Consider the following 26876-nt stretch of genomic DNA (forward strand, 5'->3'; position numbering starts at 1 on the left):
GTTGTTCAGGTGTAAGTCTATTCATTATGAAATGGCAAACCAAACTGAGCATAAATCAAGTGACAGCTGTCAAAAAGACCATCTACGAAAAAAGTAGTGCCAACTTGGTTAGGTTTAACCTCTAAAAAAACACCCTTTACCTCCAGTCTGTTCATGTGTGACAATTTTATGGACCATATATCCATGGCATATAGCTGAAATGACCATACATAGCATTTTATGAAGCGTATGTTTAGTTGCTGATTGAAGTCGCGACAATTTAGGGCTTTGCCATATTTAATAAATGTAGACCTTACCAATTCAATGCGAGATCTTTTTTTGGTGATACATCCCATGAGCACACATCCAATGTATCTCAATTTATTTACTCTTTCTACAGGAGTGGATTTTGAGATTTTGAGGCCGTATAGTTGACTGTAAACTGTCAAAATTTATGTTCATTAACACCATCAAAACGCAAGCTATTTAGATCGCCCGCACCCCTTAGAAGTAGTAAATGAATTCTGCTATCTCGGCAGCATTCTTACAAAGCGGATCAGCTGTAGATATTCGCAATCGCATATCAGATTGACGTTCTGCCTTTGGTTTGCTGGATAAAATCTGGAGATCGGCGCATATATCCTAAAACCATAAGTAACACTGAGAAATGGGTAAGCACTAAACAAGTGCCCATCCTCCTCGAAGTAGGACGTCGCAAATACAATTCGTAAACCCCTGGACGACATCACAAGAGCTGCATTATATTGAATTTCTCAAAGGGTTTCGCAGACGCGGGAGATCTACTTTGATACCTCAATGCTTTCTAATGCTTCTTGGAGTATTCTTTCAGAGTGCATTAACTGGTAAAGCACTGACGCAGAGGCACACAAATGACATTTCATAGAGCAACGGCATGTTGAAAAAAGATAGAAGATGAACTACTTCAGCTGATCAGCGATAGTAGGATTGAATAGAGGGATATTGCGTGGATACCATATTCAACTTACACACATACATACATACATGCTTATAATGAAGTCAAACCTTTTTTCTTGAGTAATAACTGTATTTGCGCAAAAGCAAATGTATTATATATTATGAGTCAAGTGTTTTCCAAGGCTTAAGGGAATTTTTTCACCTCTATGGATTTTAAGTCTGGACATATTTTTTATAAATTTAATACAATAAAGTCAATAATGGTTACATGTTCTAGTATGAAATAATTTTTTTAGAAAAATTTAGCTGGAAATATAAATATTCTATACAAATAGGTAAGTCGGTAAGGCGATTAAATTACAATAAAAAAAATATATAAATTTAGCGACTTAACTTTTTTTATAAGAGGTATAGTGGAGTGAATAGAAAGTAAATTGGAGAAACCATTTTTCCATTACTGATACCAAACTAATAAAATTAAAACTGCTACACCTCACGAAAAAGTTGTAATATCAAATAAATTTCTCATATTTTTATTATCAGTTTAGGGCTAACAATTTATGTTTTTAATATTTAAACTTTTTATGATGAATGTTTTAAAAATATTCAGAAATAAGCACACATTTCACGCAACTTAAATGAATTATTAAGAAGAGTAAAATCTATAGAACGAAAAAGGGATAAGAGCAGTGCTATTATAAAGGGGGGTTAAGTTTCAAGGGCCGGTGTTGATTTTGAATAAAATTCAATTTTTTGTAGGAAATTATTTTCATTTCTCTTTATTATGATAATGCTGGTATGGCTCAATTATGTAAGAAACAAAATATTGGCCAAATGGCCGCCGCGGCCTCGGCGGCACACCTGCATCCGATGGTCAAAATTTTCGATGACGCTGAGGCGTAATTGAGGTTCTATGCCGTTAATGTGCCGAATTATCTCATTCTTTAGCTCTTGAATTATTGCTGGCTTATCGACGTACACCTTTTGATTCAAATGAGTCCATCGGTGTCGTAGACGTTTAGGTATGGTTCACATTCAACATCGGCCCTTAAAATTTAACCACTTGTTATTTAAAATAAAGAAATATAATTTTTGAGATTATTTTATAATTTGGTGCTGAGTAGTTTGTGCTTGATCCCTCTTTGACTATAATTCATACTTTTATGATTATTTTTGTATTTATTTATAATATTTTGATAAATTTTTGTCCATTCGACATTAATCGCACTTCTAAGGCCTTTAGCGCTATCAAACTGTCTTAAATTTTTAAAACCGATTGAGAAAGCATTGCCTTCCACGTTACATATGAAGGGTGCCTTGTATATGTCGGGATTTGGCAACCCTGGTATTGCAATCTGGCAACTGACAGCTGTATCGCAAAGTTTGACATTTCATTTTGGCTTTTACGTACTCAGAACGTTTTGAAATACCAGCGCTATTTGTGTTGTTTACAGTAACTTAAAAGATTCATCTCGGTCCAAAAATGGAATTAAATGGTGAACATTTTCGTGCGATTATTTTTTACAACTTTCGACATGGATTAACTCAGCAACATTGCATGGATGAACTAAATTCATTTTTTGGCGATGAAGCTCCATCAAGGACCAGTGTTTATCGATGGTATGGTGAATTCAATCGTGGTCGTAGTTCACTCCAAGACGAATTTCGTGAATGTCGTCCAAAATCAGTTGTTGTTCCGAAAACCATTGATGCTGTGCGCGAACTGATGTTGCAAGATCGTCATGTGACCTATCGTGAGATTGAGACAATCTTAGGCATTAGTGGGACCAGCATACATTCAATATTGCATAAACATTTGACTGTCAACAAAATTTGTTCGCGTTAGATCCCACACAATTTGTCAATCGCTCAAAAAAAGGCTCGTGCCGATTGGTCGAAGGATATGCTCAAAAAATACGATCGCGGGGCTTCGAAACACGTCTATGACATCGTGACAGGTGATGAATCATGGATTTACGCGTATGAGCCCGAAAGTAAACAGCAGTCGACTGTATGGGTGTTTCAAGATGACCCAAATCCAACAAAAGTTATTCGCGCACGAAGCACTTCCAAGCAAATGGTCGCCTGTTTTTTCGGAGAAACTGGACATGTCGCAACCGTACCACTAGAACAACGCAGAACAGAATTCTGAGTGGTACACAACCATTTGTTTGCCGGTTGTCTTCCAAGAAATTAGGAAAACCAATCGCCAAAGACGGATCACTCTTCACCAGGACAATGCGAGCTCTCACACATCGGCTCAAACAACTGCATTTTTGAGCACCCAAAATATCGAATTAATGGGTCATCCGCCGTATAGTCCTGACTTGGCACCGAATGACTTCTTTTTATTCCCGTACGTAAAAACCAAACTGAGAGGTCAACGTTTTTCGACACCTGAAGAAGCGGGTGCGGCATTCAGAATGCATATTTTGGAGGTACCTCATTCAGAGTGGCAAAAGTGCTTCGTCAATTGGTTCAAACGCATGCAAAAGTGTATAGATCTTCATGGAGAATATTTTGAAAAACAAAAAAGTGATTTTCGATGATTAAAATTTGTTTTTGTTCTCTTATCCCGAAATATAAAAAGCACCCCTCGTATTCGATTGTATTAGGGTGAAGGCTGCAGGCAGGGAATTTTCGTTGAAGAAATTCAATTGTTACATTCGCAGTGTGGCATGGCGCACCGTTTTGTTGAAACCAGTAACCGTCTTAACCTTTCTCACGCATTTGCGGGCAGACATAACGAGTCAACATCCATCGATATCGATTTCTCGGTAAAAATATAGCCCAATGATAGTTTTGGCACAAATGCCGGCCCAAACAGTTACTTTCCGGTCATGCAATTGAGTTTCATGAATCTCGTGTGGATTCTCAGTTCCCAAATGCGACAGAGAGGTTATTCACGCTGCCAGAGAGGTTAAAATGTGCCTCATTAAATGTGTCACTCATTAAAATTTGCTTCCAAAAATTGGGTTCAGTGTTAACCATTCGAGCAACTGTTTGGCAGGATTGCAAGCGACGTATTGGTCTGTTAGCAATATTCTTTGTGTCAATTGCATTTTATACGGAAACAAATTTAAACCATCCTTGAAAATGCGCCGCATTGACACTGTTGGCTCCTGGGCAACGCTCTCCCTCACTGCTTCAAAAAGTTCAATGGAACATCTCGGTTGTTGATGAACGGTATATTGACGATCTCCAACTGTCCCGTGCTCAAAAAAATTCGATATCAAACGGCGAATAGTATTGTCAGACGGTGCCTGATTTGCGGTTTGTGACGTGTGGTTAACTGAGATTCAGGTATTCGTTTTACATAAGACTAGAATCCGCTTGCGAAACTTGTTGCTCACGGGTTAGTGACTTTCAAATGAAGAGTGTGCTCCATTTCAGCAGGGCTATTTTATTTATTTATAGCTAAATGTTTGATTTCCCGAATATCACTAGCGCTAAGTTTTGGAGCGTACGTACTTTTCTTTCAAATGGAAGTAATGCGAAGCCACAGTTTTTAAGACCCCCCTCGCATATTAACATGTATCCCTGCTCAAAATCAGACAAAGTTTTTCCACGCGGCATATTTTTGTTTCTAAACCAAAACAACCACACAAAAAATATAGGAACGGGATATTGAGCGCTTTATGATCGCAGTTATGATATAATAATTTTAACTTGTAAGTTATCAATTGTACACTTTTAAATAAAAAGCAAATGCAAAATTTGGTCTTATAATTTTACGTTTTGAGCAGAACAAAATACCGGAATAATTTCCGTTATGAGATACCGTTTTAAACATACATTCAACGAAATGATATGGGGACATTTTTCTATTATTTTTAGTCATCTTGGTCTTATAATTTTTCACGGTGTATCAAATACAGGTATAGGGTTGCCACTGATTAAAATGAAGTAGAAGTAATATCGCAGAAGTAATAAGGCGGAATACAATATACGTCATTTGTCTGATGTTATTTTCCACTATTAACGGCGTACCTTCCTCTTTATAATGAAATAAACATCCGATCATTTATATTAAAAAATAGCATTTTTCTTTGAATATCAAAATAACACCTCTCATTGGAAAACCCTTTATAATAAAGCTATTTGTGAAAGCTTTAATTTGCACACATTTTTTAAAAAGGGTTGTAATCTATCTCAAAATGAAGTAAGTAGGTAAGTAAATAGTTGATTTTGAATTTTGTTATTTTGACGTATTTTTTGAACACGATTCCCACCTATCTAAAAATTTACTAAGTAAAGACATAATTGATTTTGAATTTTGTAACTTTCGACCAGATAATTCACTAGAAATTCTTAAATGTCTACAAACACCAGCTAATTTATTTTTTAATATTAAATAATATTAAATAAATAATTTATTGCAATGCAAGCATACATCGAATGTAGCACCTGTTTCATTTGAGCCCCATTTTAACTAGAGTTGCCACTTTCTTAATATTTTATATAATTATTTCTAAATAATTTTTTATTTGATCTGCACAAATTACAAAATTTACTTTAAACGGGAAGACTTTTAAGCTAAGCATATATTTAATTAGGGCTGCCACTTACATAAAAATTTATATAAACGATATATGAGTTTTAATGAAGTTGTTTAAAAATAGTTTAATTTGGAATATTTAGCATAGACCGAAAGCTGATTGGGAGTGTTTTAATTTGTGAAACAGTTTTGTAGGATTACCATGATTTTACTAAAGCAATGTATTACCAACAACACCAGCAGCGCCGTCAGAATTGGGAAGGACCTCTCCGAGCCGTTTGATACCAAACGAGGTTTCAGACACAGTGACTCGCTGTCGTGTGACTTCTTTAACCTGATGTTGGAGAGCATCGTACGAGCCGCAGAACTTAATCGCTCAGGTACAATATTTTATAAGAGCGTACAATTGTTGGCGTATGCCGATGATATTGACATCATTGTCCTTAACAACCGCGCTGTTAGTTCTGCCTTCTCCAAACTGGATAAAGAGTCAAAGCGAATGGGTCTGGTGGTGAACGAGGACAAAACGAAGTACCTCTTGTCTTCAAACAAACAGTCGGCGCACTCGCGTATCGGCACCCACGTCACTGTTGACAGTTATAATTCGAGGTTTTAAAAGACTTCGTATATTTATTTAACTAACACTCTACAAGGCTTTCATTATGCCCGTCCTAACGTATGGCGCAGAAGCGTGGGCGTTGGAAAGATCAGGTGAAGAAGGGCTTGGCTTCACTTGGTGTGTCCAATTGGCGCCGGTTAGCACGAGAAAGAAACGAATGGTGCGCTTTGTTAAGCTCGGCCAAAATCGCGTAAGCGGTTATAGCGCCAATTAAGAAGAAGAAGAAGAGATTATCGCTGAAACTGAGTTCTATTTTGAGGCAAAACCATAATACCACATAAGTGGTATTGAAATCTTAGAGCGGTGCTGGAACGATTGCGTTTTTCTTGATGGAAATTACGTTGATGAATAGAGTTAATTTTGAACAAAGAAAATAAAACGATTTTTCTTTGTTAGGCCTTTGGTTTTTCAGCCCATGTGTTAAGTGGTGCTTTTATTTTATTTCTTTGTTTTTTTTTCCTTGGTCACTCCACTCGGGAGCATAGGGCCTTGACAAGACTTGTCTTACGTTGATTATATTTGATTTCAGACAGCGTAGGTGATTAACCTGACGCTACCAGGGATTCGAACCCACAACCTCTGGGATGGCTGGGAGGCTAGTGCACTTATGCTAGATTACCGAGGCCGCAAGTGCTTTTGTAATATACGATATTACATTTTGTCTTTGAACTTCAACATAGCATAAAATTAGATTTCCCCGATACAAATGAATTCTTTGACACGTTTTTTGTTTTTTTTTTTTTCTGCTTGCTAATGAGGTAAAGCTCTCTTTCGGCGCTTGTGGCAACAGTTGCTTCTCTATTTGCGCGACATCAAGCAACTGTTTGGCAAGCACTGCCAAACTTCCCGCCAATTTCCGGCTCCCTCAGGCCATTGTGAGCACAGAATGACGTTATTGTGATTTGTTGCTAGTTTAAAGTAAAGCTGCTGCTTTGGATTTCTTGCAAATGTTTGGTTGGTGATAATTTCATATCAAACTTCTCACTTTATCAAGCATCTTGTTAAGGCTTTGGCAGGCAAATACAATTTTTTGGGACGAAAATCTATTAGGTAACTCCCCGCTCATTAGCGCTATGCTCAATTAAATAGCTCAATAAGTTTGTGTTGCTCATAATTCGTCAATTTTTTCAGCAATTTTAAGCATTTTCATATATTCATTAACACATACATACATAAATATGAGCGTGTACCATATTTTGCGTCCACAAATCGTTTCCGTCTTCGCTCTTTGCCATTCCAACCACACACACACACACCTATACACACACGCACAACATTTTGACTTGAACTATGGATTTTGGTAGAATTTAAAATTTGTTAATATTTACTATTTAGTGGTAAAGGCAAAGAGATCGACGTAACGAAATTAATATGTTTTTCAGCTTTGCGGCAACGGCTCCCCGTTGGCTGTTTGTATAGGGAAAGGTGGTGGTGGTGGCGGCGGCGGCGGCGTTTGTGGTAGCAGTCTCGCTGGTCAAAAATTATACCGCACAACTGTCAGTTTTCAAAACTGTCAGTTGGCGGCAATACAACATTAGCGGACAGTGTGCGTTGCTGGGCCATTCGGTTGCTTGCTTGGCGCTATTGATTTCAGTTGTCATGACAATTAGATTGAAAAATTAGTATTTCGGACGCAGACGTGGACGCGCATAACGCCTGTAGCTATGAAAAAGTGGCGGTTGAAATTCGAATTCACAAATGCTTGATTCTGTGGCAAAATAGTTCCAACTTACAGGCAAAGATTTGCAATTTGTGAACTAACAAATTTTAAGACTCAATAAATTTGTGTAATGTGATTAGAGGGGAAAAGCGGTAAATGCTGCTTTGGAAAAAAATTACATATAAAAAAAAATATTAAAAGAAGTTTCTTAAAATAAATTGATTGAAAAAATGTATGAAAAAAAATTTATTAAAAAAAATTATTTAAAAAACATCTATAAAAAATGTGAAAAAGTTATATGTGCCTTAAAATTGGTGATTTAGTTGCATTAAATCATTGACTGGCTTATGCAGTTTTTGCCAGTATTCAAAATAGAATTATTTAAAATTCCACATCAATCCAAATACAAAAAAGTGAAATAGGTTTCATTAACACTGAAAATATTTAATGAAAAGTTCGAAAAATCGACGCCAGCAATATGGAAATTCCGAACGCAAAGGTGGCGGCAGCAAGCGTGAAAAAGGATCAAAGTATGAGCATCATTTTTTTCGTTTTTTTTTGTGTAAATAAACGAAGAATGAAACTCGAATTAATTAAAAGATTAAATAAATATATAATATTTCGAATTTGTGTATAAAAGAAATAAATACAAGTATTTTCAATGAACACTAATGCTATGAGGCTTAGCTGGAAATATTGCAATTTAGTTTTATTCATTTTCATAGCAAACAAAAGTGTTTATTTGTTCATTTATCATTGCCTTTAGGCAATATTTCCAGCCATGCATACATACATACAGTAGTATACAAATGTGCTTATACTACTCCTATGGTTTTTGAATCATTTCATAACATCTTTGTGGTTGGCTTGCTCTTGAACTCAGCACATTTTTCTTTTTATATTTAAATTTTTTTTTTGTTTTCTTTCGATGAAATGAAACAATGTTAAGTGGTTGTGTTGTTGGCGTGGTTCACATGGCCATTAGCATATAAAAATATACTCATCAAAAACCCATGCACATACACAGATTTCTACATTCATAAAGAATGTATGCGCCACTCTTCAAACAATCTACAGAAATTCTTTAAAGCGGTCTACCCTATAGGGAACTTAGCCAATTCTAAATTGATTGTATTTCAATCAATTCCCACAGATTGATTGATTCGTTTCCAAAAGTTTACAGAATTTTTGTTTTTAAACTATGGCGCGATAAAATTCGCCAGCCTTGTTTTTGAATAAAAAAATGGCGCAAAAAACTCATAATAGTTTTGATTCCAGAAATCATTAAGAAATGTAATTTTTCAAAGGTATATCGTTGTTAAAAGTAATAAATTTAATTTTTTATATATCGAAAATAATATTTGATAAGTGGTTGCCACTAGAATTGATCTGAATTTCGACTCGGCTAAGGGCATTTCAAAAAATTTTGTGAATTATGAATTTCGACATGTCTTAGGGCATTTAAAAAAATGTTGGCCTAATCACACGATCTGAGCAGACAGCGCACCATAGTTGAATTTTTTGTGATGGACTGATACCTCGCGCAAAAGGCGATGTCTGTCGGTTTTGGGCAACCTACAGAAAAGCGAAGATACACCTCACTGCGAAATTCTTCACTTACGAATTACTCCGTAAGAATATTGTAGCAAAGTTTCAGCATTCCATTAGCGTATGAAATGCAATAGGCTTTGCAGTCGTTATCTGTAAATTATAAAAAAAAATAATTACATTACCCACCAAGTTGCGCTTATACTTTTTATTTGGGTATTTGGTCGGGCTCCTCCACCTCCTCTTGGTGATGTTCGTCTTGATGTTTTGCTACAGGTGTAGAGACCTAGAGTTTTATGCCGCTTCCAAGGTAGGTAAGTAGGTTGAAGTGAGAGTCGGTATCTAAAGCCGATCCATAGCAGTTTATCTGCTACTCCTCGTTAAACCATTTTGTTTGAATTGCAAACTCATTGATCTGGATCACACTTATATCCCTAAAGCTATCAGTATCATTTAAAAATGATGAGCCTAGTATCTAAACTTAGCGGTGTGCCACGCAAGATAGTATCAAAGAAGATGTCCGGCAGACTCTCCCTCCTCCTCATTCAGCTGCTACAGTAGTCGAAATGAGGTACTTACAATCTTTGGGCGAGTCAACCTATAAGACAGTGAACTGTAATCAAAGCAACTAACAGAGAGAGGTGTTTCCTTGACCGATTAAGTACCGCCTTTGAGCGCCTGACGTCCCATTTTGGCCAAACTCTATTTGTAGCGTTACGTATCAGACTATTAATCCATCTCGTGTTGGCAGAAGTGGCGATGCTGTTTTTACCATGCAGTTTGTAGGTTGAGAGGTTTTTACCTAGAATTTCCATGCCAAGAGGGAGCCGAGTGGTAGTGTCCCCTCTCGTTAATTTGTCTGTCTTACAATTCCCTGGTATGTCACTATGCCCTGGAACCCCTATCATATAGATGCGGAACTATTCTACCATCTGGAGTTAAGTGACCATCCTACCAAGAGATTTAATCGCCGAGTGAATATAGACTTCTCTAGAGATAGTCACATTATTGCTTAGTTCGACAAATACCTCATTCTTGGATAGAATTTCAGCCTGAAATAGGCCACAGTTGCCACTTTCAAACGGCAGATCATTTTTATGAGGAGTTTTTCATGGCGAAAATACACTCGGCGATTTACCATTGCCTGCCGGGAGGCGACCGCTATTAGAATCCAATTTTTCTATTACTTTGTGCTTTCTGTCAGAGGTTCCAAGCCTAAGCACATCAGTGATCAAATTGAGGAAGTACTTCATCATAAATTTTACAATTAAAATTTATTTCGTCGGAAAAGTCAGATAAATTGGTCCAGTGCTTATGGATCTATGCAGGGAATGCTGTTTTGACTAATTGAATGCGGTAGGGGTGCATAAATCTTGTCTGATAACTTCTTACATCCATACAATATTACCTGCCGGTAGCTCCGTCAAAAAAAAAAAAAAAAATTGTCCGTATCGTAGTATGAAGCAATTCGGCATGGCAAGATCAAAAGTGGTTGAAAAACTATTTTACATGTAAAAATATTTCCTTTCTCTATTAAGATCAGAAAAGTGAATTGAAAAGTTTGCTGCAATTTTTCACCAATCAATTTCGAAAATTAATTAGCTTTTGAAAAGGGTAGTTCCTTTAGTCTGAACTGCAATTAACAGAAAACAAATTAATTCGGAAATTTAGTCTTAATTTACAATTATTGCTTCTGGGCAGTTTGGTATTTTCATTCAAAGCACTTTCCTTCTCTCGTCTGGCAATACCTTTTGTGCTCAAATAACTGAAATCTGGCGAACCACAAGGCCTATACAAATGTGGCGTTTCTGCCTTCACACTATGTTGACATGCTACCACTAGCACTATAACATTCTTCCTCCTCGGCTGATTTCCACCCTGGAACAGCGTTAGCATTTCTTCAAGGTGAAGCCGCGCTTATGTCTATTGACAGAACAGGTTCCTGCGTCCAGGTTCTACTCCTGTTGTCCTATGGAGACTTTACACCATAAATAGTATCCACTCCTCCCACTGCGTTTATAAGCGGCTGTGGAGGAAATAAAATACCCGATAGTCCGATACTTACAAATTATTATCTTGTCTTCTGTTTCTTACTGTAGAGAGTGTTTGACTCAAGCGTCTGTGTCTGCCGTCGATTTGTCTGAAACAGTTCATCACCACTGCCAAGCTGCTATCAAAGGTGTTTACAAAATTAAAAAAAAAAAAAATTAGTTCAGATTGATGCGAAATTTCCAAGGATTTTAACACATTAAAGGAAGGGAATCTTGATAAAAGTATGCTAGGTAACGCGGCGATTGCTCCGCCTTGTTTTTTTAACCTAGAGCGGGTGATATTTTGTGTGTGTCATAAAGAATTTTGACTTAAAAAAGTTTATTTAAACTGTTAACATTACAAGAAATATTAAAAAAGAACTAAACGCCAATTACAAAAATGTTTTAAAGCACATATTTATGCGAAGAATCTAGTATTTTTTATGAGTGTGATAATGTTGATAACACTCGCCACGGCGAAGAGGTGCATTACAAAACTCGTATTTGAGGCAAGTGAACTTTATTCTACAGCTGCAGTCGAGATAAATCGTGGTACTACGACTCCCGCCTGTAAAGTGTTAAGTCCAAGCAAAATCTTATTCGAAGCCCTATGTGGAAAAGGGAGATAATGAAAACTTTTTCAATAGAAGCAGTTTTGTGCTTGCCTGAGATGCCTACAAAGTGAATTGTTAGCATGACGCGCTAATAGAATTAGTGTAGCGCACTTTTCAGCTTACCTTCATAAACTTCAGAAAATCTCACTATACAAGACCCCATCAGATGTGACACATTCGCCACAATACTTTTATTGCTCCCGTATTATTAACGGTTTTTTTGTTGATATACAACATAATGTATGAATTACAAAAGTCGGAAAACAGTCACTGAATTCAATAAAGATATTACCCAACAAACACGACAAAAGAAAACCATAAAATAGAATATTTAATTGATAATTTTTTATGCGGTAATATCAGGTTGGCTAGGTGAATAAACCACATCGGATTATGTGGGTGCTAATATTATTATTATAACTATTATTTATTTATTTCTTTATTTAATATCATGGCCAGTTTAAGACATCTTGTCATAATTTGGGTGTTTGGCCGACAGACAAACTTCTGATTTGGGTTCAGCAGTGTCGAGTTTCCGGCTTTACGTGCATAAGGAGAGGCTTAAATGAATTCAGAACTGTTTTTTATCCCCATCTTAGTTACCACTTCAAAAAACTTTTTAATCTACCTGTGACTATGTAACAGGAAAAAGTTGGATGCTATGTTTATAATGAAATTATGAATAGTATTTGTGTCAAAGCAGTAACTTTAGCCTAGTAGTGAGATTATACCGTGATTACTTTTTGGGTAGGGCCCAGTTTCGAAATTCACTGTGGACATGAAAGAAAAAATGATAAAAATTGTTTTCTTCTAATAGCAGCCACCCCTCGGCAGGCAATGGCAAACCTCCGTGCGTATTCCTGCCATGTAAAAGCTTCCCATAAAAAACCATTTGCTAATCGGAGGCGACATAAAATTGGCGTAACTGTGAAGTCTTTCTACGAGTATTTGTGAGAAACCATGAAGACGTACACCGCAAATAGCAGAAGGAGCTGAGCTACATACCAAAGAAGGGCGTATACGCCAATTATATAAATATATTAGTTTTTTGTTGGGACAACTAGTAAATACTGCACTCAGGCAACATTAAGTCCATTGCCCTGCAGTCGGGTTCCCTTTTTAATTTTCTTTGAATCTAGTCGAACTCCGAAGAAATCTGAGCAGATCTTCTGGTGTCAAGGGGCCAAGGTGGTTACTTTTTAACACATAAGTGCTAAAAACCTCAAGTCTGATTTAAGCGAAAGCCGGACAGATTCACAGAAAGTGGTCCGCCGTCTTATGCTCCTCTCCACTGCCCACTGGGCAGAGTGTACTGTCTGAGATGCCTACATTTGCCATGTGCTTCGCCTATAGAAAGTGGCCCGTCATTAGTCCAACCACCCGCCTACAGTCTCTTCTGCTGCGACAGTCGGTGGGACATGCCAGGTAACATCAGTTTTGTCCATATGCAGCCTCTCTCAGCCTGCCAAGCTCGCTTGTGGGTTGTAGTAACCCATTTGCTAAGCGTGGTTTTGATGGCTGCAGAAGAGAGTGTCAGAAGGGGCCAATTATATAGGGTCCGGCATATAACTTTACGGAATTAAAAATGCTATAAAAAAGAAACTAGTCAATATTTTTCCAAACTCTTTTCTTATTTTGAAGTACAATCCTTCCGGTTTATGATGGAACACAACTTCATTCATATGGCTGCCTCGGCTAGCCATGCACCATCCCATACGATCGGTCCAATTTTTCAACACATTTTCGATTGTATGCGGCTGTATTTCACCTATGACATCGCGTATGTTGGTCTTCAGTGCATCAATTGTTGCTGGTTTGTTGGCATAACACTGGTCTTTCACGGCACTCCAAAGATAATAATCTAACGTTGATTTGTCAATAAGCCACCCAGTTTCTCTTACTTTTTTCTCAAAGTAACGCACATACGCTTCATTCGGTGCTTTTCTTCTCCCATTGCCGTACGTAATTTTCGTACACATTCTGCAACATTACCATGATTTTCAAAGTAATGTCGCAATATTTCCCAGCGTTCTTTGAGCGTATATAGAACCATTTTCGTTCAGCGGAAGAATAAAACTAGTTTTCTGTCATATCAGATGACAGCTAAGTGTTACCATTCTTCAAATAATACCTAGTTCCAATCCGTAACGATAGATGCCGGGCCCTGTATAGTAGTTTTAGTATTAGCTGAACGGAACTAAGATAAATTTTTCTTTTAGAACTACAAGGCACTTTAAGCTTCTCAAATTCACCCTGGCAAAACAAATTACGAACATAATGATTATTTTCGATGTTAATTTTCGAATTTTAATAAATATTCATATAATTCGATATTACTCCGTGCGACGGCAAAAGTTATTCAGAAAAAATTTCATATGCATGGGAAACTGTAGATTTTACGTAGTTATGGTTCCTACTCTGGTTTTTGGATTTTTTCATCAATTTAACTTTTTAAAGTACGAATAAAATTTTTAATAAATCGTTTTAAATATTTATACTCAATCTATGGTATTAATATGAACATAAAACGAAAGAGGAAACATTCTGCTATTACAAACACATTGTTATTGACTTTTCAACTTCAATTTTCTCATTGCTTTATAGAAACGTAAAAAATTAGTTGAGATTTCCCTCCAAAAAGTAAATTGTACACAATGAATACTAATATATAAAAACCTATATTTGTTTTGCCGAAAAATAAAAACACATTTTTTCAATAGCTGTATTTATTTTCTTTTCTTTGATATCCACATTAATATCATGGAGTTGGTATAAAAAACGTTAAAGTGCTTTAAAAATTAATTTGCTGAGCAAATGAAAAACTGAGTATACGAATAATGTATAAGTATATAAAAGCTACAACTTCAGCTGGATATGACATTTTTTCTGGATAACAAACAAAAAAAAACAGATTTTTGTCACACGGTGTTATAGACTTTCTCTTGTATTCTATACATTTATTTATTTATTAATCAACAAACAGGATGCTTACAGACTAAAAGAGAGATAGATACACATAGTGAGCTTATGACACGAGCGTCATAAGTAACTTCTTAAAAGTATACTTAGAATAAGAAAAATCAAAGTCCGAGGAAGAAAACTAAGCATTAAATTGAGCTGGCATCTAAAAGGAGCAGTCATCCCATAAACAGATTTAACAAAAAAGTGTTCATTACAATGGAAAATGCGTGAGGGACCATTAATATGAATTTTTCTAAGCAGATACGGACAATCTATCGAGCCCATACTATTATTAAAGATAAAACAAGTCGACAACCGGAAACGCCTAGACTCTAAAGAAATGAGATTTATTAATAAGCAATGAGAGCAATAGGACGAAATGGAATCAACAAAAGCTCTCAGATCAGAATTTCATCTATGTATTAACATAGACCGCATGAAATTGTCTCTAAAGGACTTCCACGTATTCTAATCTGGACCGAGCTAAGCACGAGTACATCGGTTTGAGAGTGTAAGGATCTTGAAATGAAGAACTACTTCGACGAGTTAGGGCCAACATTGCAACCGATTTAGAAAGAATACAGTTTATGTGGGTGGTGAAGCTGAGCTTGGGAACAAAATAAACACCCATATTTATTGAGTAGGTATGACAGCTGATGTGTATTCTGTAACTGTGGTGCTTAGTTGAGACTGCTACTGTTCACTGAGCAATAGCCTGTCGTCTTCCCTGCTGATCTCTATTATGATCCTTTGAATGCAAGTGAGCTGCACATTGAACAAATATTAATCTTTATATAAGAGGTAGCGCAAAATTAATCATCCTATCGGAAAGTTTATAATTTTTGGAAATGGCGTAGTACGTCAGTCATATTTGACATTTGTGAACTACCTGGTAGACAGCTGCAGTATACCAACAGGCCAGTAAAAGTATCATCAAAATCATTTATTAAGGCCCCCGTTTATATTATGTTCTACATATGAATAGCCAAAAAAACACTGAAAGTCTGCAAAAGTATTTGGATATAAAAAAATTTAAATGTAATTCGAATGTGAAATTTCTCACAGGGCACCCGCATACATACGAACATACATATACATATACGAGTATGTGCTTACACGTATTGTAAAAACGAATATTTGAAATAGAATAATAAATATGAATTTTTTCAAGGGCTTTATCAATAGTCACAAGCAAAAAAATTTATGCGCCTATTCGAAATAATGTTGAGTTGAAAATTAAAATTTTATTTATTCCATTCATTCTTGGCGAGTTTTAGATATGCTGATTTAAGTTTCTTACATCCTCTTTAAAGCTTTGTGGTCCGCCGCCACTTATGAATACAAATAAATAAATTTTAAATGCTTTTGAAACCGAAGTGTTTTTTTTTTTGAAAATTTATATTATTGTTATTTTCCTCAAAAATTCTTCATTCAGCTGCTGTAGCCAGTTGACTAATTCTAATTGATTTAATCTGTTAATACCATCAATTTGTCTACTAATCCAATCTTTCATCAGTTTTTAAAATATGAAATGACTTCTCAAAAGATGAGGTTTTTATTATAACATCAGATGTAGAAAAAATAAGATTTAATATAAAAATTAAGCACATAGTAGTCATGATTCTTTAAGATATCAATTATCAGGTCAGTCCATAAGTTCGTGCGTTTTTTAAAGGTGGTTTTAAAATTAATAAAAAAGATGTTAAAAGTATTTATTAATTAATAATATATTTTTCTTCATTATTTACAATGCCGTCCCAACGTTTAGGCAAATTTTTAATTCCCTGCTCAAAAAATTGCTTGTCCTTGGAGCCGAAATGCGCTTCGATATCCGATTTTTATAGCTTCTTTTGAGGAGTAGTTCTTGTTACTCATATGAGATTGAAGTCCACGGAAAAGGTGATAATCAGGTGCAATATCCGGAGAGTATGGTGGATGCGACATTAGCTCCCATCCGAGCTCGTTCATCTTGCCTAATGTCTGCCTTGCGGTATGAGGTCTTGCGTTTTCGTGGTGAAACAAAACTTTGCGTCTATTATAAAGAAGGTCGATTTTTGTTAAGTGCCTAATTAAGGTTTGATAGCTGATGGGAATAATTGTCAGCAGTTATCGTCTGGTTTGGTTCCAGAAGTTCATAATAAACATTACCGGCCATATCCCACCAAATAGACAGAAGAATTTTCTTGGGGTGAAGGCCATCTCTAGGGGTCGGTTCTGGTGTTTCATCTTTATCTAACCATTGGCGTTTGCGAACAGAACCCATTTTTGATCACCAATAACGATACAGTTGAAAAAACTTTCATTTTCAAGCCGTTGCAGCAGCTGAGAACACACATTCACTCTCTGCTGAAGGTTGGCGACGGAAAGTCTATGCGGAACCCGTTTTCCAAACTTTTCCCAACTGAACCAGGTGCCTGTGAACTGTTCCATGCAATGAATTTAACCTCTGAGCTATCATATCGACTGTCAAATTTGGCTCAGCTTCCTCGAGTTCGAGCAAGGCGTCGGAGTTAAGGGCTTCAGGACGACCAGCGTGCGGGGCATCCTCCACGTCGCAGTTACCACTTCGGAATTTCGAAAACCATTTTTGCGCAGTCCTTACACTCACGGTATCCTCTCCGTGAGCAGTGTTTATTTCTGCAGCAGCAGTTGTTGCATTTTTACCACTTTTATAAAAAAAAAACGAAATATGCCTCTTATACGCGTTCGAAGATTCCATCTTATTTAACACCACGTGCTTCTATCCGCAATTAAAATTACTTGTTGAATGCACAATATATCAAAGAAAATATAAATAGTTCCGTTATATTCCGCGAATAATTTTTTGTATGCAAAAATCGTACAAAAGTGAAATTATGGGTAAAATACGCACGAACATATGGATTGATTTAGTTAAATTTGTTTCTGATAAGTAAAAACAAACAATAAACAAGTATTAGTTTTAAGAAATTTTAAAATAAGAATAAGAAATTATAAAATAATAAATTTTGGAAAGTTCAAAATAATGTAAATTTGGACCACAAATAGTTATCTTGAATTTTTTCATATTTTTCCGTTAAAGAAAAATTTAAAAATTGGGCTCAATGGTCTTAAATTTCCTTCCTAATTTAAATATTAGGAAAATTTGCTCAGTCGCTCATATCAACACAAAAGTGTTTAGCCAAAAACTGAGAAGAACCAAAAAAGTGAAAATAAATATTTCTATTAGAACATATTTAATTTATGTAGTCTGTGGGAAAACGAAGCGCTATTTTAGTTATGAACCATTTCTCGTACCACTTCGTTAAGGAAAGTTAAGGTGTAGAGTAAAGTAAATTTAAGTTAAGTTAAGTAAATAACAATTATCGTAGAGTATAAGTTTTAATTTTATCGGGGATTACAACTTAGTTCCGGAAAATAAAGGAGGAAGCGTCTGAAATCCTCCAGGCTTGATTAAAGTCCACGTATACGAGTACAAATTTACTTATGGCAATGCTCGATTAACCATTGAAAGCATAGGTAGTTTTCTTCATATGTTTATTTCAATGCGTTTATATTAAAGGGTTCAAATCAGACTAATGCAGAATACAGACTAAAAAGACTTCTAGTATTTGAATAAAAGTAGATGAATTCGCGTCAATGGATCTACAATACTTGAATGAACAAAAAAGCGTGATACACGGGACGTTGATGGAGTTGCTCAATCCGTTCGTGTAGGTTAAACAGCTGTACATTGAGCGTTTAATGAATAATTTAGCGAAATCCTGAAAAACGGACATATAACTCCGGATAGTACTACAGAGTCACTGATGCACAATTGACAAGTCCACGTTGATATTATTGGATTTCATATATCGGTTAATGTGTAAATAGTCAGTATCTCGAAGAACACGTGCCATATTCTTTAAGGATTACTATACCTATTTGTGAATTGAATAGTTTAGATATGATCTCCTTGGAAATTTCGATTTTATATACGCTAACAGATCGTGAGGGTTAAGAGATAGTTAGCTAGAGATAATCTGGGAGCAAATCTGAATTTTTTAAAATTATGCAGTACCTCGAAGTTTTCGAGTGATTCCTTTAAGAGAATAAAATTTAGCAATATTTAAATATGAGAGCTAGGATAGTTATGGTTAAAGCGGTTGGCTTGGGGGACACAATTACTTCTCAAAACATTATATTGATAAAGCTAAATATTTTGTCACATCCCTCCAACTCTGTTAGGAAAATAACCATTTTTTGGTATTTTCACCATCTTTAAGGAACTAATTTTGTGCTTTTTGCATTACTAAGTTTATACAATGAATATTTATTTTCATGCCTATGAATATTATCCTGCTCTACTTTGAGTGTTTAACATTCCATGCCATAAAATAATAGAAACCACACATAAAATTTCACAAAATGAACTTTAAGATTCATATGGAAGTCATGGCAGCTTAAGATCTTTCTAAACTTACAGGATGTGGATCTAGCCAGTTCTAATCTAGTTCTTACTTCGGCTGATGTGTGCAAAATTTCATTAAGCTAACATCCAAGGTACAAGCGTTTGCGCCTGCGTGACCGTAATTTTTGCTGTGATGAACAACTTTATTTATTGTCGTTTGCAAATCATTCAAGTTGTCTGCTAATAATAATTATTTGTAACCACTCCATTAACTGTTATGTCTTCATGTGAATCCCAAAAAGCTTCTTAAAACACTTTCTCAGCATAGATGTTGAAAGGGAGAGGTTGTCTAACGCCTTTAAGAATGAGGATTTCTTGCGTTTTTTCGTTCTCAACCTTAATTACGGTCATCTGGTTCCAATAAAGATTCTTTAAGCATCGTAACTCTTGTGAGTCAATCTCGAGTGGTGCCGCTTTTTCATAGTCTGGAAAACGCATGAATACAACAACGCTTCACCAGTTCTCATACCATTTCTAAAACCAAATTGCGTAGGGCCCACAGCTTCTGCACATTTTTTATGAATTCTGTTGTGGATTATTTTTGTAAAGAATTTGAGTGAGTGATTCATTAGACTTATAAGCCTATATTCCTCACACTTTTTTGCGTTGGGTTTTTTTGTTAATGTAATTAAAACAGATTTTAGCCAATCCTGTGGAAGCTGCCAGGTATCATAAATGTGATATGAAATGCGCAGAAGTACCTGTAAGCCTTCTTCATCAATTAGTTTTAAAATTTCTGCAGGAATTTCGTCAAGGCCAGTTGGTCTGCTATCCTTTGAAGACCAAATAGCTTTTCCTATTTCGTTGTTGTTGTTGTAACTGTAATACAGGGTGGCTGATGAATTTTGCTACATTAAGAAACTCAAATAACTTTTTTTAGTGTATGGAATTCATTTATTTTTTTTTCAAGTTGAAGGTCATTAAATTTTATTAAATGTAGCTTAACTAATATAGTTTTAAAAATAATTGAATTTAAATGCCCCCCATGCTCGTTGACACAAGTGCGGCATCTTAGTAAAAAGTTGTTCATTGCTGCTTTGAGAGTTGCGACAGGAATAGCCGCAATTGTTGCCCGAATGGATTGTTTTAGTTCATCCAAATTTGTTGGCTTTGTTTTATAAACTTCTTGTTTACATAAGCCCCACAAGAAAAAGTCAGGTGCAGTAAGGTCAGGTGACCTGGGGGGCCAACGAAATTCGGAGTTTCTTGAAATCAGTTTATTGGGAAATTTTCGTCGCAACTTTGTCATAACAGTCTGGGCTATGTGAGACGTTGCCCCATCTTGTTGAAACCACACAGAGTTGAAAGGAATTCTCTTTCGGCGTAGTTCTGGATAGAAAAATTCTTTCACCATTTTCAAATAACGGTCTCCAGTAACCGTAACGGTGTGACCATTTTCTTCAAAAAAATAAGGCCCGACAATACAGCGTGAAGAAACCGCACACCACACTGTCACGCGAAGAGGATGCAATTCCGTCTCGTGGAGTATCTGTGGGTTAGAAGTACTCCATATTCGACAATTTTGTTTGTTCACATTGCCGTTTAAATCGAAATGGGCCTCATCAGACATGAAAAGGCAGTTTAACATGTTTTGGGTCTTCTTTCACCATTTGCAGGATCTTCTGGCAAAATTCCAAGCGAATCGGCAAGTCTGCTGCATTCAGTTTGTTAACCATTTGAATTTTGTAGGGAAATAAGTCTAAATCTTTGTGCATTATTGTTTGCAAAGACTGTCGGCTGACACCAAGTTGAGCAGATAAGCTTCTTGTTGAAACCCTTGGATTGATTTGTATAGCTGCAGCTACAGCAGCGATCGTTTCCTCCGTCCGAACTGGTGGGTTTCGATGATAAGGCCTTCTTGCGACTATTCCTTGCTCAGCAAAATTATTCACCAGTCTCATTATGGTTCATCTGCTCGGGGGATCGCCGCCAAACATCCGCCTGTACTCTCTCTGTACCAAAACTACGGACTCCAGTGCGTGATAGCGGCGGACTATCCAAATTCTTGTTTGCGTGTCCCAGTTATCCATTTTAATAAATTTTAAAGATCAATCTGCAAATTAAAACAAAAATGGAACAGATAACTTAAAAAGAAAAAAAGTTATTCAATTTTTTTTTGGTAGCGGCTTTCATCAGCCACCCTGTAGAAGCCCCGTCAGTGTAGGGTACATCACCGGTCGTCTTCGTCTGGCTCATCTAAAGTTAGGCCCTGGAAACATGCTTTTTCGACGGGTTGGGTCCAGAGGGAGAGGGGGGTTAGATGAGTAGGTTTTAGGGGGCATGTGAAGAGCTGGTTAGTGTCGTGCGAAGTATCTTCGCATGCTGGACATGTGTTTGGTATGTCGGGGTCAATTCTGGATAAGTAGGAGTTTAACCTGCTACAGTATCCAGAATGTAGTTGTGCCAGTGTTACGCGTGTATCACGGGGAAGCTGGAGCTCTTCATCTGCAATAGGCGGTGGTTGGTCTCCGATTATGGCATTCACAGGGCGGGAGCTTAAGAAAGTGGTGACGGTCTCCCGGTGAATATCGTTTATTGACTGTCTGAATAGTGTCTGGTCCAGTAGATTTCTGTCAGTTTTGCCCCGGATGTCGTTGGCATAGTTTAAAAGGTGTCTCCTAATGCAGCTAGGAGGCGGCTCTGGCTCAGGCAGGTGTCTGCAAGGGTAAAACCTGCGGTAGCACACCTGCAGGAACTGTTTGCTGAGCAGTTTATTGTGTTCCATTACAGGGAGCATTTGTGCCTCGTTGTGAAGGTGTTGAATAGTGGACATCAGGAGGCAACCGGTCGCTGCCCGAATGACAGTATTTTGGTATGTCTGTAGCTTTATCCATTGCGTGTCACAAGTTCCAGGAGACCAGACAGGCGCAGCATAGTTTAGAACCGGCCGACCAATTGCCTTAAATGTCGATAGCAACAGTTCTTTGTCTTTGTCCCAAGTGCTGCCGGCAAGCGACTTGAGGACCTTGTTCCGATTTTGGACCTTAGTGGCAATTGCGGTTGTATGCGCTGAGGAGGAGAGCAAACTGCCAAAGGTCACACCCAAAATTTTGGGATTGTTTACCGTCGGAATTGGTGTGTCATCGACTTTTATCTTGAGGGACAGTTTGACCTCCTTTGTCCAGGTGGTGAAGAGGGTCGCCGTGGATTTAGCGGGGGAAAGTGGGAAATTCTTCGCAGTGAAAAAGCGAGAAAGGTCGGTGAGGTAGCTGTTCACTTTGGAGCACATACCATCGATGTCATTGCCCGACGCCATTATCGTACAGTCGTCAGCATATGAGACTAGGGAGACTCCCTCTGGTGGTTGGGGGAGCTTCGAGATATAGAAGTTGAACAGCAAGGGTGAAAGGACACCACCCTGCGGTACACCTTGCTTAATCTTCCTCTGCTTTGATATTTGGTCTTGAAAAATAACTGACGAGCGACGACGGCTCAGGTAGTTTGCGGACCACTTCTTCAGCCCTGGCGGGAGTGTCGACTGATAAATATAATCTAGTGGCGTGGAATGGCTGACTGTATCGAAAGCTTTCTTGAGGTCCAACGCTACTAGGACAGTCCGCTCGCAGTGGCGGTTGTGGTTAAGCTCGCGCTTTATCCGGGCGTTTATGGCGGTGAGTGCAGTGGTGGTGCTATGCACTCGTCGGAAACTAGCCCTGTCTAGTGAACAGTTTTCTATTTCGTCTAATGGTATGGTGTAGCTGGTGACGCCATTTGATAGGTTAAAAGGTGGTCAATTGCTACTGAATAAATTACGGACGTTCCGTTTCCATAGAACTTTCTTCTCATTTGTTTCTCATTTTTTTCATTAAATAGCAAAGGGCCTTCGTTTTATGGTATACGCCGTATGTTCTTTTGAGCATTTTGTGAATGTTGAAATCATCATGTGCGGCTTGCAGACTCTTTATTTCATTGCATTGATTCTTTGGCCGCTCAGTTTTCGTAGCACGAACTTTTCGACGAGTTTCCTAATTTAATTTCTGCCACAAACAATTTTTGTCTAGCTAGTTCCCAATTATTCTCGAATATTCTTTCTGTGTAAACTGCAAAAAAAGTCACACTTCCGAACTTAAAACGAAATAAGTAAAGAAAAAGTTTCGATTCAGCTGTTAAATGAAACATAATTTATTAGCCTTCGTCTATTTTTCATAGTCTGTAAGAAATACTCCATTCCTCGATTATTATTAATTTAAAAAAAAATAAACAATTTTAGGCTTATGTATATAAGAAAACTGTCACTCTCACACATTCATATTGGTGTTTCTCTGCACTTTTTGGTGGTCCCCCTGTATTCGCCCATTTAACACTATTTTCCATTTTTTATGTTCGCATACATATAAATTATGCCGTTAAGCCATTTAATAGTGGCAGTTGGCAATTAATTGGGCAGAGGGGCTAGCAAATATACAAATACTTTTAATGCTTTTACTTCCGCCCCTCTAGCGCTCGGTTCCAATCATCTGACTGACCAAACGTACATTACCGCTCCAGATGAAAGTGCCAGCGAATGGTGTTCGACGCATGTTTCTTAGGCTTTCGACGATCGATCGTCGCTATTTAATGCTAATGCGTAACACATTTTCCTATTCCCCCAAATACCTTTGGCATCTGAACATCTTTTTTTATGATTTTATTTATTCTAGACAAATGTTTTGTTTGCATATATTTCCACGTTTTTGTTTTTTTTTCATTTTGCCAAACGCACGCAGATCCACCTAACCAAATCTAAAGCGTTGGCAAATTAAATGTTGATGATAATTATTGGCGGCAACAGTAACAACAACAGCAAGTAAATAACAACAAAGGTGGCGGAAGACAGCAATAACAAATGGGAAGCAACAATAACAAACACATTGGCAAGAAAAAATCAACTAATCTTCAATTTGAGACTGGTCAGCTTATTTAGTCTACTTACAGAATCCGCTGGAGCACGGTTGATTTCGTTGTTTTTTAGCTATTCTTTCAATTCGTCTAAAAATTGGCAGCATTATACGAATGCTGATCCATTGGACTTTACAGGGATTAATTTGGAATATAAAACAGATAAACGTGGTTTTGAAAAAAAGCAAACGCGAAGAAGAAAATAAATATAGAGTGGAAAATTTTGTGTGCGGGGATGATGCTGATCCGAAATAGTCAATGGGACTATTTTAAGAATAAAAGGCAAACAGTTTAAAGAGCTATAATTAAAAGCACTGTAATTAAAAACGAAGTTGAAATGAGTGATTGTGATGAAGAATAACGAAAAGAGGACCGCTCATCGCAGGGCAAAACTTGTATAAAAGATGCAGGAATATTTTTTACTAATACCCGTAAATTTGTGGCTAAGTAACTAAACCCGCATCATTGATAGCCTTAACGATCTGTGTAACTATACGAAGCAATAGTTTTAGGATAGAAAAAGTTTGATTCAAAATTTCCATTCTTTGTTTTAATCTGAGCATTTCTTACAAAGCTCTGTGCCATGCATTTATTCAAGGAATTGCGCTCCGCTAGCCATTGCTTTTATTGGTTTCTAGTATAACCTCTGGACTTCTTCTCGAAAAGATAGCTTGCCTAATTTTTATATCACCAATTTTAAATTTCTTTGAAAACACCGAACCTTTGACTAGCCAAGGCCTGATGCATAGTTCGACACAACCAGCAACTCCCAGGTGATATGTTTGTTGAATACCGTCTGTGGGATATCAGCTGCTATTTGGGTGTTTTCAAATTTGTGTTGATAATGCCGCGCTGATTTTTGACAATTTTTGCGCTAATGGCATAAGTTGTTTTCTCCATAAAAACATTTCGAGCGTGCGTTATTTGGAGCTGTTTGTGGAACAACATCAAGACGCACGCCACAAAGAGGAGAAGTAGTTCGGTCGAACACTTAATAGAAGTTTTAGCGCCATTTATTTTTTTTTTTTTTGGTTAAATGATTTTTGTAGAAAAAAAAATTGTTTAAATAAAATGAGAACAAAAGAAACAAAAATCAAGATAAAAGGACCAAAAATCAATGCGATTTTTGAACCACTTCAAACTTAGGTATATATATACATATAATTGGCGCGTACACCCTTTTTGGGTGTTTGGCCGAGCTCCTCTTCTTATTTGTGGCATGGGTCTTGTTGTTGTTCCATTAATGGAGGGACCTACAGTTTTAAGCCGACTCCAAATAGCAGATATTTTTCTCAGCAGCTTTTTCATGGCAGAAATACACTCGGAGGATTGCCATTGCCTGCCGAGGGGCGACCGCTATTAGAAAAATGGTTTTCTTTATTTTGGTGTTTCACCGAGATTCGTACCTACGTTCTCTCTGTGGATTCCGAATGGTAGTCACGCACCAACCCATTCGGCTACGGCGGCCGCCTACTTCAGACTCACGTTTTATTATATCTATATTGTAAAATCTCAATGGGCTATATATAAAACGTACTCAAATTCTACTTAAAATTCTAAAAATAAGAAACTTTGAAATGTGTATTAAACTTTGTGGATTTGTTTTCCTAAGTTATACAAAGTTTTTAACTTGGACTTATTGTTGTTATAGGAAAATGACCTATATTTTCATAGAAAAAGTATTAAAATTAAATATGAAAGAAATAAATATTCAGAAGTTGTTAATAAGTCCATGTGCATAGTGTGAATGTTCATACACCCAATAATATTCAACAGATCAGGCACATATGCGGTACAGCAAAAATAATTTCATCATTTGTTGGAAGTGTTATACAATATTCGAAAATTTCATTTCTAAAGTCAGCTTAGTTTGGGACGTTGCTGTGGTGAAATAACCGTTGAATTAACTCTTCAGCCATTCAGTAGGGTGCAGTCATCGGTCGCCGTCTAAGCCAATGATAGGCTCAGGTACTATGCTTTTCGACGGTGAAACATGTGAATAAGTAGTTTGTGACGCTGGACATATTCATTTGGGGAAATAAACACATTATTTTCTCGGTAGATGGCTGTAGTGATCGATATCTCGTAAGGCATCGATCAAACAGGAACAATTCAAAGTTTATGCTCGTTGTCAAGGCGGCATTTCACACTAAAAAAAAATCTTTTGCTGTTTTTTGTTTCTTCTATTCAGTTATGAGTTACAGGGTGTTAACAATGGAAGTCTACAAAGAGAAAACTCAATTCGGTACCTTTTAGAGTTTTTCTTTGATAAAGGTGAAAATGCAATCCAGGCCGCTGAAATTGTGAATGGTGTTTATGGTGTCGATAGTGCAACAGTTAATTACTTGCAATTTTGGTTTCGTCGATTCTGTTCAGGCATTCGTTAAAGTTAAAGAAAATGTCGATAAAATCACAGAAATAATCGAAGTTGAGCGGCATGTTAGTAGTCATAGCAACGGCCAGGAGCTAAATATTGGTCGTAGTGGATGATCAAATAATGTTGATTATGTCAGGGTTCATTCAGGTAAGGTAGGAGCTTAATTTGCTACAATATCCAGTACGTAATTGAGTGAAAGTTGCGCAGGTCTAATGAGGCAGCTGAAGTTCTTCGTCTGCGATTATTAATGGTTGGACTCCGATGAGTGGGGAGTTTAGACTCCAAGTGAATGTCGTTCAATGCCTGTGAATACTTATATACTGTGCCTCTTTCGTTAGCTTTAGTCC

General features: G+C 37.0%; 1 protein-coding gene across 5 annotated transcripts in view; it reads left to right on the forward strand.

Annotated features, from left to right (window-relative positions):
• The window catches only part of LOC129250992 (mucin-2), a 102586-nt gene that overhangs the window by 52717 nt on the left and 22993 nt on the right, over positions 1–26876 (forward strand). Inside the window, exon 1 of one of the 5 annotated variants that reach the window (XM_054890491.1) lies at positions 8029–8222. The exons of the other annotated variants lie outside the window; for them this stretch is intronic. Within the exon in view, the coding sequence (XP_054746466.1) occupies positions 8140–8222 (83 nt within the window). The 5' untranslated portion in view covers positions 8029–8139. Of the gene's footprint in view, positions 1–8028; positions 8223–26876 lie in introns of those variants that run through there. 5 annotated transcript variants of the gene reach the window in all.

This window comes from Anastrepha obliqua, chromosome 1 (assembly GCF_027943255.1).
Source record: "Anastrepha obliqua isolate idAnaObli1 chromosome 1, idAnaObli1_1.0, whole genome shotgun sequence".
Classification (NCBI taxonomy): Eukaryota; Metazoa; Arthropoda; class Insecta; order Diptera; family Tephritidae; genus Anastrepha; species Anastrepha obliqua.